Here is a 14,915-nt window from a genome sequence, read left to right as displayed (position 1 = left end):
TACCTTTCATAGATCTTTTTGTCAAAATATCAGATGCAGATTTAACTTACTCTACTTGTGAAATATGCCATGTATCCCAACTGGCAGTCAGCACTTATCAAATGAGATGGCCAAATTTATTTTCCCATTAAAATTTTTCACTTCTCTTTCAATTCACATAAACACTTTTAGTATGTACTCTAGGATGTAACTATCACTTCATAATTCTAATTTTTAGATGGATGTAGGGTAGATAATGGAGACTTGTGATGAATCAATGGCCCAGAAGGTATCAGACACCTCTCATGTCAGGTTCCTTCCTGCTTTTCTCTCAAAGGATTGTCCTATAAGACAACCCATTCTAGAATTGTCCCTTTGTTTATTTCCAGGTGATTTTCATCTTCAAAGCAGTGTACCATAATGGGATGGATGAGTTCATACTTCCTTCTATAAAATAGAAGGGCAGACTGGGAAACAGGGGCATTTCTCAGAATTTTAAGAAAGAATATATATACATACATTGGGGGTATTCTAATCACTTCAAGGTGCTGTAAGGCTCTTTATTCTGACTTCCCATCATTCCTGTCATTATCATTTCTCATGTTATGAAAACGACATTCTCACATATAGATGATTTTTCAAAAAGATCTATTCAAATCGATATTTCTCTGTTGGGACAGTGAACCTGAGAGTGCTCTATGGGAAGACAGAAAGTTATCAAAGGCTGATTACTTAAAAGACAGGCGGAATCCATCATGTTACAGATTTACATGTGTGGTCTAGTCCTAGGGAAAAGATTTCCTTTTCTTCCTGAGGACAAACAGGAAACTAGAAAACTATCTTTTGATACAGGATGGTGACACGGTAGTGATAAAGCTCTTCATATACTTAACTTGGTGACTGTTGTTTCCAATGGATCCTCTCCATTTCAACTCTTAAAATGTTTGTCTTGAAGATTACCATTATCCTAACAGCAACAGGTGCAGCCCTTAAGTTTTCCAAGAGTTAAGAAAGAACTGTGTCATAAAACAAAGAGCTTGACCCAACAGTAAGATGCCTCCCACTGCTACTACTGAGAACAAGATATTTTAAAGACTAAAATCCCCTAGTTATAAATATAAACAAAGATCTATTTACATATGTACACTAGCTCTCCTCCAAACAGGGATGAAATTGCGCTGAGGGTAAACACAAGAAGTGTGGAACAATATATTTATATACCTAAAAACTGTTAATACGATCACTTCCTGGTGCTTGTGCTAACGTGCATGTATTTTGAGTCAATTTCCATTTCAGTATGAAGACAACTGAGATGTGGTACTTATCATGGCAAAAGGAACAGAGTTGTTTTTATAGATGACAAGAGAGGAACCTTTCAAAATTCTGGACGGAGAAAAAAAGCCTAACGCTGAAATGTCATCTGTGGAAGAAGCCGTGTGCTCTGAAGAAATAAAAGCTCTGAGAATATAAGCCCAGATTTTTAAAAAGCCATTTATTTTAAAAAACTGGTTTGTCAAATCACATACACGAGCAGATACACAACTACCAAAGTGGCCCTGTAATAGACACCAGTGGGGCGTTCACCACACAGTACCTGAAAAATACAGCTAAAAAAGAGGAGTCTGTTGAGTATTGAATTTCAGATACCTACTGGACTCCTTGTTGAATGGCTTTAAGTTAGCATATAGTGAGTGAGAGGTAGAGTCCCAAGTATAATAGCTGATGCCTCAGGGCTCCATTTAAAAACAAAACGAAAACAAAAACCATTTCCCCCTTCGCACAAGGGCAGCCTATCCTATTTTTTTTTTCCTTTGTGAAAACGGAAGCCAAGTTTTCTCTTCTCAAATGGTTCAGCATTCCCAGTAAAAGTGTTGTGTGGTGGCCTATTGTGCTTCTTGAGCCATCTAATTTTCTTCACCTTCTGACTCAGATTCTAGGAGAGATGAGAGAGAAAAGTCAGGTTTTTTATTCAGAGATTCCTTTTGTAAAATGTCTATTAAGTAAACTTTATGCCCAACATGGGGCTCGAACTTTCAACCCTGAGATGGAGAGTTGAAGACTCTCTCAACTGAGCCAGCCAGGGGCCCCCAAAGACTCCTTTAGAGTCATGAAAGAGTTTCCAATATGCTACCTACCCCAACCCCCAAAAGGCATTGTTTTTTGCCCTGGTCATGCATTGACTAGGAAAAACAGTCAAACATTCATTCCTTTTTTGCTTTTAAATGAGCTTTACCTTTCTATTTTTTAATTTTTATTTTGTTTATTTTTTTTAAACCATTTTATTGACCTATGACTGATATACAAAAAGCTATACATATTTAACATGCACAACTTGGTGAGTTTAAGATGTGGATTTTTTTTTTTTTTTAATTTACATCCAAGTTAGTTAGCCTATAGTGCAATAATGATTTCAGGAGTAGATTCCTTAAGCCCCTTACCCATTTAGCCCATCCCCTGTCCCACAACCCCTCCAGTAACCCTCAGTTTGTTCTCCATATTTATGAGTCTCTTCTGTTTTGTCCCCCTCCCTGTTTTTATATTATTTTTGTTTCCCTTCCTTTATGTTCATCTGTTTTGTCTCTTAAAGTCCTCATGAGTGAATTCATATATTTGTCTTTCTCTGACTGACTAATTTCACTTAGCATAATACCCTCCAGTTCCATCCATGTAGTTGCAATTGGCAAGATTTCATTCTTTTTGATTGCCGAGTAATATTCCATTGTATATATTTACCTCTTCTTTACCCATTCATCCATCAATGGACATTTTGGCTTTTTCCATACTTTGGCTATTGTTGATAATGCTGCTGTAAACATTGGGGTGCGTGTGCCCCTTCGAAACGGCATACCTGTATCTCCTGGATAAATACCTAGTAGTTGAACTTTGCCTTTCTAATAATGCAGCATGCTCATAAATATTATTGAAGACTGTAATTACTTTTATCTTTCTGGGTCATCTAAAATAAACTTCTCAGGCTTAGTGGGATTCACTCTCATCCATTATTATTCTTCCACCTTGTGTTCCCATTTTCAGCACCAGTCAACTGGTTAATAATAATCCCATAATGTGTAATTAAGCCAAATGCTTTTTTCCTCCTTTCACAACTGCTGATGATTTCTTCCCCCTTGTCTCCTATAGGGTGGATAATTGAAAAAGTTGTCTTTTGTTTTTTAACACATAGCACTTTTCATTGCTTTGATTTCAGAAAGGAAGGCTAAGATTACAGGCAAGATGCTTGATATGGAAGACACCCTAAGACCTTCAGTTCTAGAGAAGCAACTACAACAACAAAAATCTGTGCAAGAGGTAGATACCTTAAATTATAATGAGAAAGTATTTGCTAAATGACCACCAAAGTCGTTAAATGGAATCATACCTTCTTCTGCGTTTTGTAGCCACTCAACGAATTTCTTCATCTGGTCAAGAAAAACACTTTTGCCTTTGGCAACATGTGCTTCTTTGTACCATTTCAATATTGCTTCTTCACTCAGTACATCAGCTGCAATTTCAAAGCAAAGATTTCCAAGTTACTACATAAATATGATGTTTTTGTAAAAAAAAGCAACTTTATGTCTCATAATTTAATAGAAAGCAATGACTTTAAATATTAAAAGTGCTGTTATAAAAGAACTCCATATCTGACACTTATCAAGAAACAGGAACCAAGCTCATTTCCAATATAGCACAGTGCTGTATTTTGGGAGTTAGCTTGGCAAATACTTTAGTGATGACGACGATATACATTTCATCAGGTATGATATATTGCAAGCTTATCTGTGAGTCACTACTGGGACTTGGAAGTCTTTCTCAGTGCTAATTTGCTGGTAGGAAACTGGGTTATTTTGTAATTTTGCAAATGAATCAGCAATTCCAGCGATTCAGAACACTATGTGTCCTGCCAACTCCAAACACGTCTTGATTAAATAGCAACCTCAAATGACTGGTCTTTTAAGGCGATTTACTCTTTTAGGAGGAAAAAAATGGCAAATAAAAACACATAACTAGAATGTAATAACGCTATTTACAATTAAATATGAAGATCAGCTTTCTGGGTGTATCACAGGACCAATACACTCAAAATCCTATTTTACTCTTTTTTTAAAGTTTATATTAAGAGTGTGAGTGGGGGAAGGGGCACAGAGAGAGAGAGAGAGAGAGAGAGAGAGAGAGAGAGAGAGAGAATCTCAAGCTGGCTCCATGCTGTCAGTGCAGAGGTCTTTGTGGAGCTGAATCTCACAAACCATGAGATCATGGACCTGAGCTGAAATCAAGTGTCAGATGCTTAGCTGACCAAGCCACCCAGGTGCCCCTATGATTATTCTACTGCTAAGTCATGAATCTCTTATAGCATAATATCTTAAGTCACAAGAGTAATGTTTTCCTTGTACTCCATTAAGAGAAAAAAGAGACACTAGGTGGACTTCTTACAGGTTTCCAGCAAAATGAATTATCTACTAATACTCGTTACCTTAAATTCTAAACTCCAGAAATGTGCCTTGAAACCCTCAAGTTACCATTAATTTAGACCATTTAATGTTTAGAAAGGAAAATATGAAAATGATAGTCTACATATTTTGCCAATGTTCCAATGGGTTGTCTTTTCAGATTTCAGAGTAAGAAACGAGATGGGATGCAGATAAAAAGGGTATTATTGTCCTCAATGCCTGCGCAATCCACCAAAAATGCCGATAAATCATGCTAATGATGTTTGTGCAGTTGAAAGAGAATTTTAACTTACAAAAAATAAGAAAAATAATGAGATTGTTTTCAATGAAAACACCACTATTGTTTTCATTGAAAACACCACTGATGTTTTCATAACCAAAACCTGAAGTTTTTTTTTTTTTTTTTTCAAAATTAATAACTGGCTTGGATTCAATGGAAGAGAATGAACTGATGAAAAATGCACAGGACTGGTTTTAGAAAATATCAAGTTTGTTTTGTTTGTTTTTATTATGAAATACACTACAAAGTGTAAAGGGAGAAAAAAGTCTGGATTTACTCATCTATAAGAATTCGGTGTAAAAATCATAATCAGTTGTCCTAGAGGATTATTGTTAGCTTTTAGCTTCCACTTCCAACTCACACCCTGCACTCACAACGATGAAAAACTGCCATCAAATCCCAGTGTTAGTTGAGGCGAGGAGCAAATGCTTCCCAGCCTGAGGAAGTGACTTGTTCTTGTGCAAGGCTGCTTTGCGCAGACTTTGAGAACACTTACTAGCTCCGACATGGATTTTATGCTATTTATTTATTTACTTTAAAGTTTATTTATTTTTGAGAAAGAAAGAGACAGAGAGAGAGACAGTATGTGTGTGTGGAGTGGGGGAAGAGCGGAGAAATGGGAGACACAGAATCTGAAGCAGGTTCCAGGTCCTGAGCTGTCAGCGCAGAGCCCATGTGGGGCTCAAACTCACAAACCGTGAGATCATGACCTGAGCCGAAGTTGGACTAGTAAATGACTGAGCCATCTAGGTGCCCCTCCAACATGGAGCTTAAAAGTCCTATTTAGGGCTCCTGGGTGTCTCAGTCAGTCAAGTGCCAGGCTTTGCCTCAGGTCATGATCTCACGGTTTGTGGGTTTGATCCCGGCATCGGGCTCTGTGCTGACAGTGTGGAGCCTGCTTGGGATTCTCTCTCCCTCTCTGCTCCTAACCCACTTTTGTGTGCTCGCTCTCTCTCTCTCTCTCAAAAATAAATAAACTTTAAATAAATAAATATCCTTTTTAATATTTTGTCTTTGTAACATTTTTAAGATGTTTCTGATTTAGACAGCTTTAGTTCCAAACTTTTTTGATCATGCTCCCCTAATGGGACAATTTTGAGCGCATACAACCAACATATGTATGCTTTTCAGCTTATAAATTATACGCAAGTACTACAGAACTATTATTATTATAAAACAAATGGAATTTAAAATGTGACAAACACATAGGGAAATGCTATGTTAACTCCCCACTTTAATGAATTGTGGTGATACCATGCTCATGGTGGAAAGCTGATTGAGGCTGCACTTTAAGGTTATTATTTTTTCTCAGGTTTTTCTTCTGAAGATGGAGAACTCATTCATGTGTTTTATTGCCCCACAGAGGCTGAAAGAGGGCATGCAGCTACTAAAATCTTGTCAACCACAGATATTAGATCATTAGGTAAAACTTATCAGATACACTGTTAGCAGAAAAGGAGACCAGGTGCAAAGCTGAGTTCTTAGAAAAGCCTAATTTTGTAATGAATTCTGCCTGCAAGACCATTCTCCTCGTAGAGGGGGGAATAAATAATAACAAAGGGACAAAAGCAACCACCCAGGGCAACTTAGGGGGCAAAGCACAAACATCGAAAAGCTTAAAAAGACACTCAACTTTTGTTTAGTGAAAAGTCTAATCTAAAGAGGAAAGAACTTCTTGAGAAATAAAGAGAGAACTTTTTTTCTCTCCACTAAGGAAAAGTGGGGAGAGTTCTCATTAATAGAGAGAAGCAGCAAAGTGTTTGCTGGGATCTCCCAGAGAAATCCTACTAGGAATACAGAATATCAGTGCAAGTCCCACAAGAAAAGCAGACATCCTACAATTGCATGTAGAACTCCCTCAGATTAAAAAATAATTTTCTCTATCCTGTCTGGCCAACTTCCTCATCATGTCTGGTGGAATGCTGTGTGCCCTTCCTCAGTATCACCCTCTGTGTGAGCCTCATTTTAGAAATGAAACGAGGACTGTAATCCTTGGTTTTCTTCTACACTCTGAAATCCAGGAACTCAGGAACTATTCTGTTCATTAACTCACTTCCAGCATTTAATGGAAGGCCTGCCATCTCCTATGCATTCAATAAATGTATGATGGACAGATTAATTAACTCGATGAGAACAACTACATATTTCTCAATTTGCAGAGTTAGAATTTAAATGTTAGGTTTTTGTGATGATCAAAGAGGAATTACTGTACGAGTGGTTTGAGAATGGCAAAGCTTTCGAGAACATTACTTACATATTTAAGTTAAAAACTATGACTTGGAACTTAGGAAATTCATTATTTTTTAATGAACTAAAAATTTCATTACGGGCATCACACAGGGACATTAAGTGAAAAATAATTTACCCTAAGAATATTGATAATGTACGGCGAGAAGGCCACTCACCTTTTTTTTTTTTTTAGAATGAGAACAGGAAGTTTCTTTCAGAAAAATATCCACAAAGGACAGAAATTAACCTAAGAAGTAACTGCAAACAATAAAACCCATGACACAGATAGTGCCAGTACCTGACAGGTTTATATTTCTCTCAGATGGACATGCTGAGAGTATGGTACTTGGCTTTAGAAAGGAAGAGAAAGAAATTATTTCAAAAATGAATAATGTGATGATTGAAGGTTAGTGATGGATTTATTCTTCCTATTGCACAGAAATACAAAAATCTAGATTTAAATCGGAAAGAGAATCTTTACTAAATGACAAATCACCACTTTTTTATTTCATTAGTGAAAAGTATTATTATTTACAGTTTATTCACTTTTATTTCCCTGTTATTTATATGTTTAAAAAAAATCTTTCAATAATGGCATTTGTTAAAAAAAAAAACATAGGTTTGTCAGAGACATGGGGAATCAAATTCCCAAGTTTCTGTCATCCTCAAGTTCTAGAAATACAGAGAAGATGTGTGCGTACATACTAGATTAAATGGGAAAGAAGAAATTATTTCTATTAAAAAAAAAAAAAACCCTGCTATAAAGCAAAGTGTTCCTTATAGTAAATAAAAGGAATCCACATCATTACATAAAAGACACAAACAAGATACTATTTGATATTTGTTGAATGTGTATGTGTACGTGGAATTAATGAGAAGTATAATCTTGAAACATGTTACCATAGTTCCCGGAATTTGTCATTTCTGGCATTTAATGACCCATCAGACAAGTGGTCCTGACCAACAGTCACAGCATCACCTGGAAATTTCTCAAAATGCAAATTTGTGGGCCCAACCCTGGACCCACCTTCAGAACCTGAATCCCCAAAGGTTGGCTCAGTTAAGTGTCTGACTTCGGCTCAGGTCATGATCTCCTGGTTCATGGGTTCGAGCCCTGTATCGGGGCTACATGCTGCCAGCTCAGAGCCTGGAGCCTGCTTCAGATTCTGTGTCTCCCTCTCTCTCTGCCTCTCCCCTGCTCATGCTCTCTCTCTCTCTCTCTCTCAAAAATAAACATTAAAAAATTAAAAAGAACCCAAATCCCTGGGGAATCCGTGTTTTAACAAGCTCTCCAGGTGATTCATATGTGTTATAGCGCTGGGAAAAGAGGGCTTTAATACATAACACTGTTCATCAAGCCTTTCCAGGTGTATTAAATACAGAACAAGGACATCCAAATCCTTGTAAAAACAAATAACATATATCTCCTGGTGCCCAGATATTTGTTGGATAAAATTAGGTCAAATAAAAGACCACTATCCAAAAAAGGTAAGAAGGTAAACACCATAACTCTCTTAAAAAATGGGATGGAGGGGCGCCTGTGTGGCTCAGTTGGTTAAGCGGCCGACTTCGGCTCAGGTCATGATCTCGCGGTCCGTGAGTTCGAGCCCTGCGTCGGGCTCTGTGCTGACAGCTCAGAGCCTGGAGCCTGTTTCAAATTCTGTGTCACCCTCTCTCTGACCCTCCGCCGTTCATGCTCTGTCTCTCTCTGTCTCAAAAATAAATAAACGTTAACAAAAAAAAAAAAAATGGGATGGAATAATCACTCCTCGGGGATTCCATGTTTCCAAGAAAAAAATATATATATAATTACTTCTTTCAGAAAAAGACTAGATATACAATTTTGTGCGAAATTATGAAATTACCTAGAAAATAACACTTAGTTTTAACTTCTCAATGATTTATTTTCGGTATTCACTTTACAGTTTCCTGATTTCATTTACAAAAAGAACTAGGCCAAAATAAAATTGATGTTGACACCTTCCTATGTTCCCGTGGGTCTGCTCATACTTTCCACAGACCTTACTAACTTTTGGTTATTTAAAAAGTGACCACCTAGCTATCAATGGCCTAAGGAAGAGTTTATTCTTCTCCTTTTTTACTTTTTGGTACCCATTTCTTGGTTATTTTGTCATTTCTGGTCACTGTTCCTTAGCATATGGGGCTGAACAAGAGGAAATAACTGAAAGCAACCGGTTTTGTCAGTAGTTGTTAAAAGGAGGTCAACGGGGAAGGATGTTGACACTGATGGTTAAAATGAGAAATCTGGAAAAGTGTTTTAATAGATGCCATTACTGACAAAAAAGTAGGGTTTTTTTGTTTGTTTTGGTGAATAAGTTCAATAATAAAATGAGGTGCTCCTACAGATAAAGTTCCAACACATATGTTTCAGTTACAAAAAGATTTGGTTAGAGACACTGGTTGGGTTAGCTATTAAATGACAAGAAAGCAAATTGTGGGCTTAGGCACTAGTTTATAAACAGTTCGCTTTTCTGTAGTGGAAAATACTAGCCACTCACAAAGCAAATGGGAAACAAATTTCAGAGGTCTCTCTACCTGTTTACAGTGGAGTCTGCTATGGTGCATGTGGACAGAATGGCCATAGGCTAGATGGGCATGGCTTCTCCTTGGCTGCTAAAGAAGGTGGGCTGGCAATATGATCTGCAGATTTGGTTCTGATGGGTAACCATGGAGACCATTTATGCCCTAGTTTTAGGATGTTGACTCTCATGACCATGTCCAAGAGGACCTAACTTGGATCTGGCCGGAGGAAAACCCAAATTACTTCAAATGAGACTTAGCAGTCAGTACTTTCTCCTACTGATATAATAAAGATTGTGCTGAATACCTAAATGCTGAGAAAGTAAATTATCACCCAAACACCTGGGGCAAGATATATATCCATCTGAAGAATCTTGACGGCCAGTTAAGACTCTGTGAAGTGCCATTAACATCTATAAAGTAGTCATTAATAAATGATGTAAAATTTTTATACTAATTCGCCCAAATGATCATCCAAGATAGACAAATGTAAGAGGTGCCTCAGTGGCTCAGTTGGTTGAGCACTGGACTTTGGCTCAGGTCATGATCTCACAGTTCACGAGGTTGAGCCCTGCTGACAGCAGAGAGCCTACTTTGGATCCTCTGTGTCCCTCTCTCTCCTGCCCTCCCCAATTTGCTTGTTTGCTCTCTCTCTCTCTCTCAAAATACACATTAGAAAAGTAGACAAATTTAAGAACACATCAAAAGGAAAAGAAAGATTTGGCTGATGTTAATTTGTACTTTACTTTTTCTTTCTATATTAAATTGCCATTTAAGATTGCCGTACCTTCTAGCAAACATTTTATAATGTTCAAAATGTGTTATTTCCTAAGTGTTCTTCCCTCCTCCCCCATAAAACTACATGAACTCAGACCAAAGAATAGTCCAGGATTATTTTTTATATACTGTAGGTATAGACATGGAGATCAGTTAAAACCCTAATAGCATTCATTTATTGAAGGCAGTGCCAGTTGCCATGACAACCTAATCCTTACAAATATAATGAAAAGACAGTAAAGGGAAATCTAAAAATAGTCATTTCCTTGAAAAACAGGAGAATGGCTGGGCCAAATAATTAAAATACAAAGTAAAAAGCTAATTATTTCAATAATTTTCGTCAGCTTTATGGCATCTGAGAAGATCTCAATATACTATAGGCAGACTTTGGTAATTATAGTTATTAGAGCTAATTCTTACAATTCAACAATAGACCTAATTACTTTCTGTTATTACAGTCTTTTTCACCACCCCCCCACCCTCCCCCAAAATAATAACCGGTTTATCAGTAGTCTTCTGGCAATGTGCCCAGGGGCTTCATCAGGCTGGTTCTTGAGACCATGAATATGCGGCATATACACTTTCTCTCTTCTAACATAATACGGCTGTCTCACTAAAACTTACAAAGTTTAGCATGAATCCCATGTCTCCCTCTGCCTTAGCCCTTGCGCTGGCCCTCAAAGACCTTCAACAAAACAGGGAAACAGAGCGGTAGGGCAATATGGATAGATACCTTTATAAAAGAGAACCACGATCTTCTGAAAAGCTTTCATGAAATGGATGTTGTCATAACAGTATTCTTGAACCTTCTGGAGGAGGATCAGCTCTGACTGGCCTTGGGAGCTGAACACAGCCAGGAGTGGAGCGTATTGCTGAAATACAAGTGGGGAGTAAAACCAACCATTAACTTTCTTGGGAGGTACAGAGACAATACTTGAAACACAACAGAAATCTGGAGATTTCTTTAGGAAGCTTTCACTTTAAGGGTTATCTCATTAGAACATTGTGTCCAATCAAAATTAATTTTTTAGCCCAGCATCTTATCAGATTTCTCTCAATGTACCCACTAAAAGAAGAGACCAAATAAAATTCTGACACTATTAAAGGTAACTTATGCTACTGTTTAAAGGGCACTATGAAAAGGAGGCAGAGTGAGGTCTTGGGGTGGCCACATTTAGTACTGGTGGAGTGTGGAGTTCTTTCCCTAGACATCCCAGACACCCTCACAGGTCATCTTTATGGCTTAGTTCCTATTGTTCCCTTTGTCCTAATTGTCCTTGGCTTCTAGTCACTGATGTTGAGCCGTTTTCTCATTTCAACACAAATCTCCTCCAAGGAGCTTTCCCTGATCAACTTAACCTGCAGATTTCACGCACTCCTCTGTTCTAAACACAGAGGATTATCTTTAATTTGTATGCTACCTAGTTTCCACTAGGCAGTCTTTTTATTTTACATTTATTTATATCTTGAGAGAAGGAAAGAGTGTGCGCATGTGAGTAGGGGAGGGGCAAAGAGAGAGGGAGAGAGAGAATCCCAAGCAGACTCTGTGCTGTCAGTGCAGAGCCCGAGGTGGGGCTTGATCCCATGAACCGTGAGATCATGACCTGAGGTGAAATCAAGGGATGGATGCTCAACTGACTGAGCTAACCAGGTGCCCCTCTACTAGGTAGTCTTTGACTTCCCAATTCAAATGTAAACTCTGAAGGAAGATATGTCTTTCACTCATCTTAATATAGTGTTATAGGGAGAAGACAATTAATGAAAGCAAAAACATTTATCCTTGCTCAAAAACATGCTATTTACACAATCGGTTGATCTCTTCCACCACTCAGATACTTTTCAAATGTTTTGGAATTTTTATTTAAATGCTATTTAGTTAACATACAGTACAATACTGGTTTCAGGAGTAGATACTTCTCAAATTCTAATACCAATTTGTAGTTTACTTAAACAAAAATATTACCAGGAATTTTTGTCATGTAAAAGGAAACCAATACAGTTAGACCATATTTCTCTTTAACTTTAATTATTCTGTGTGTTTTCTGACACTGTGTTTAGTAAGACTTTAGTCTTAGACGGGAAATAATGCCTTTGGCCCAAACCTGGGTGAATGGCAGTTAGAACCCACGTATCATACAGTTAAGAGCTACAATTGGTCTGTGGCCAAGACTGTTTCCTGTTGATCCTGTACCTTCAGATGCTTAAGGGCCTGCTCTGCAACGAGTTCTTCCTTCTTGTTCCATTCAACAGCATTCATTATACAGGTCCACAGAAGTCCAATCACTGCTGTTTCCGGAAGATCATTCCTCTTCATTTCTTCCTTAACATAGAGCACCACCTACATTTCATGGAAAAAGGGGTCAGAGAGTTAACAGGCAGATGGCAGTTTCCCTGTCACCATGCCTGGTCAGTAAAAGGCTTTGGGTGGATAAATATTCTGCTCAGCCCCTCCCTTCCCAGTACATACTCTCAGATTACAAGAGGGAGGAAAAACACAATGATTTGTTCTCAAAGCAGATTTATTTTTAGTTCCAAAATTAATAGGCTTATCTCTGGCCAGGAGCTGCTGGATAATAGGAAGTGAGAGGGAATCTTTGTTTCTTAGAAGTTATTCTTTTACATGCAGCACCCCTTTGGGTCCAGCAGAACAGACGACTTGAGCTGGTTTGACTCTCTGGGTTTGAAATTAGCTCACGGAGCTGTGAATCTTTACCTCCAACTCACAACTTTAAACCTCTAGATGAATAACGTGTTGGGTTTGTACAAGTCGATTTACCACAATTCATTCTTAATCATTACTTTAGACTCTCATGAGCCATGAAAATAAGCTGTAAAGTGCCAAAGCCATTTTTTTATATGATACATATTAATGCAGCAACACTGGACAGGTTATTTTCCCCTTAAAATTATGTTTGATATGCAAATTTATCCTCAAATCTGACAGTATGGAATAAAAGGTCTGTCTAGCCTAATGTATTTTATATCACACTTGTCAGGAAAAAAACTTTTCCTTTTGAAATACAACCACAAATTGAGGTTACGTCCTCAAAAGTGATAAAACACCATAATCTATACCTCAAGTACACTACGACTTGGTGAATAACACAACTACCACTCCCCTCATTGCCCCTTTTTAGTGAAAATACATTCTTTTCTTTCCTGTTGGCCTGGGTTGCACAGGTATCAGGAATGGGTTAAGAAGCTCTGGTTAATTCCCAGAGACTACGCTGGCCAGAGAAAGATGCAAAGACAGGCGACATCTCTGCATCTAGAAGCATCACAGCATTTTTTGGGTTTGCTTTTTTTTTTCCACCTCATGGAAAATCACAAGGTCTTGCTTGCAGAAATGTTACTGACTATAATGCTGACCTTACTGCCATGAGACTTAGAAATATTTTTTGTTCCAACACCTCCATCTGCTGGATAGCATTGGTCTGGAACTCTCTAGTCTTAAGCCATGTAAGGTCCCATGTGGGGCTTAGGGCACACAGAGTGGTAAGGGTTTGGGACTCAGAAGTAAATGTCAAAAGGAAAGGACTTTGTTTAATTTTTGGATTGTCACGTAAAAGTTGTTAAAGTTCACATGGGAAGTTTTCTTCAGGCAGGAATTTTTTAAAAATTTAAAAAGATACAGCGATAGCTACATGAACTATTATTATAAAAAATGTAGTATTTATATTATAGGGATATGCAGTTATTGTGACTATGATCAAACAAGTCATTAGTTCAAGTGGTCTTTTCCCATGCTACGAATTCAAAAACCATCAAAAATTTTTGTCTTAAAATTAAAAAAAAAAAAACAAAACCCTACATGTTCATACCCAGTGATGCACGCAATACATAGTGTTGATTTCAAACACTGATCGTATACTTAACCATATTGTATTATCTGTGATTAAATGGAAAAACCACCATATAATGGTGCATAACTGACAGTAGATGGCAAATCTATTCGACAGATGAAAATATTTCGTTAATCACAGTAGTGTGATAAAATAAATCACTTGTGTGGAAATAACCACTAATTTCTGGAATATGCCAGAGGATTCTGAATCAACACTTTGCAACTGAGATGGTATGAACAGGTACATTAAGTTCCCAGCAGTAAACAAAGGTGGGTCTTCTTAAGGAAGGTCGAGCCTATGCTCTTCGATGTTAATCCTCTCATTGGTGTGTTCTGCAGTGATCTAATAAGTCCAGGTCCCCACCTCCTTGATTGGGCATTCCTGAGAAAGACGCTCCTGGAGCTCCTTCTGCAGTTCCTTCCTGGTGCCCAGGGACTGCTGGACTCGGAGGAAGTCGGAAAGCTCCTTCAGGCCTGCGTCAGTGAAGTATTTAGCAAAATGATCCACGCTCTGCCTGTTAACTGGAAAGAGTTCCTTGAAGACAAAAGGAAAAAGACCGTTACACAACAAACTATTCAAATGTCAGCAAGCAATGAAGGACAAACTTTTCATATTAGAATGGCACTTAGAATATCTCACACACTGGGAAGAACAGAACAAAGAATGATTTTCAAATGAATGAATCTTGGGTATCTTTCTGGAGCATTTGCTAAGCACCTTCTAAATCGGACAGGTTTACAAAGAAAAAAATGCTAATCAACTTGTATAAACTAGCTTCACCTATTTTGAAGCATTATTTACTTTTTCTTTCACTTTACT

The 14,915-nt window shown here is 37.8% G+C and overlaps 1 protein-coding gene across 2 annotated transcripts in view; it reads right to left on the bottom strand.

Annotated features, from left to right (window-relative positions):
* Positions 1–1,451: 1,451 nt before the first annotated feature.
* Positions 1,452–14,915, bottom strand: part of BZW2 (basic leucine zipper and W2 domains 2) — a 63,843-nt gene continuing 50,379 nt past the window's right edge. For both annotated transcript variants that reach the window (XM_030308049.1, XM_030308048.1), the window contains exons 8-12: positions 14,460–14,630; positions 12,443–12,589; positions 10,985–11,123; positions 3,356–3,478; positions 1,452–1,912 (exon numbers count right to left, since the gene is read on the bottom strand). In XM_030308049.1, coding sequence (XP_030163909.1) covers positions 1,884–1,912; positions 3,356–3,478; positions 10,985–11,123; positions 12,443–12,589; positions 14,460–14,630 — 609 coding nt within the window. In that variant the 3' untranslated portion in view covers positions 1,452–1,883. The remainder of the gene's footprint in view (positions 1,913–3,355; positions 3,479–10,984; positions 11,124–12,442; positions 12,590–14,459; positions 14,631–14,915) is intronic.

The sequence above is a fragment of the Lynx canadensis genome, chromosome A2 (assembly GCF_007474595.2).
Source record: "Lynx canadensis isolate LIC74 chromosome A2, mLynCan4.pri.v2, whole genome shotgun sequence".
Lineage (NCBI taxonomy): Eukaryota > Metazoa > Chordata > Mammalia > Carnivora > Felidae > Lynx > Lynx canadensis.
Note: the sequence above shows the minus strand (reverse complement) of the source record. Positions and strands in the feature narration are given on the sequence as shown.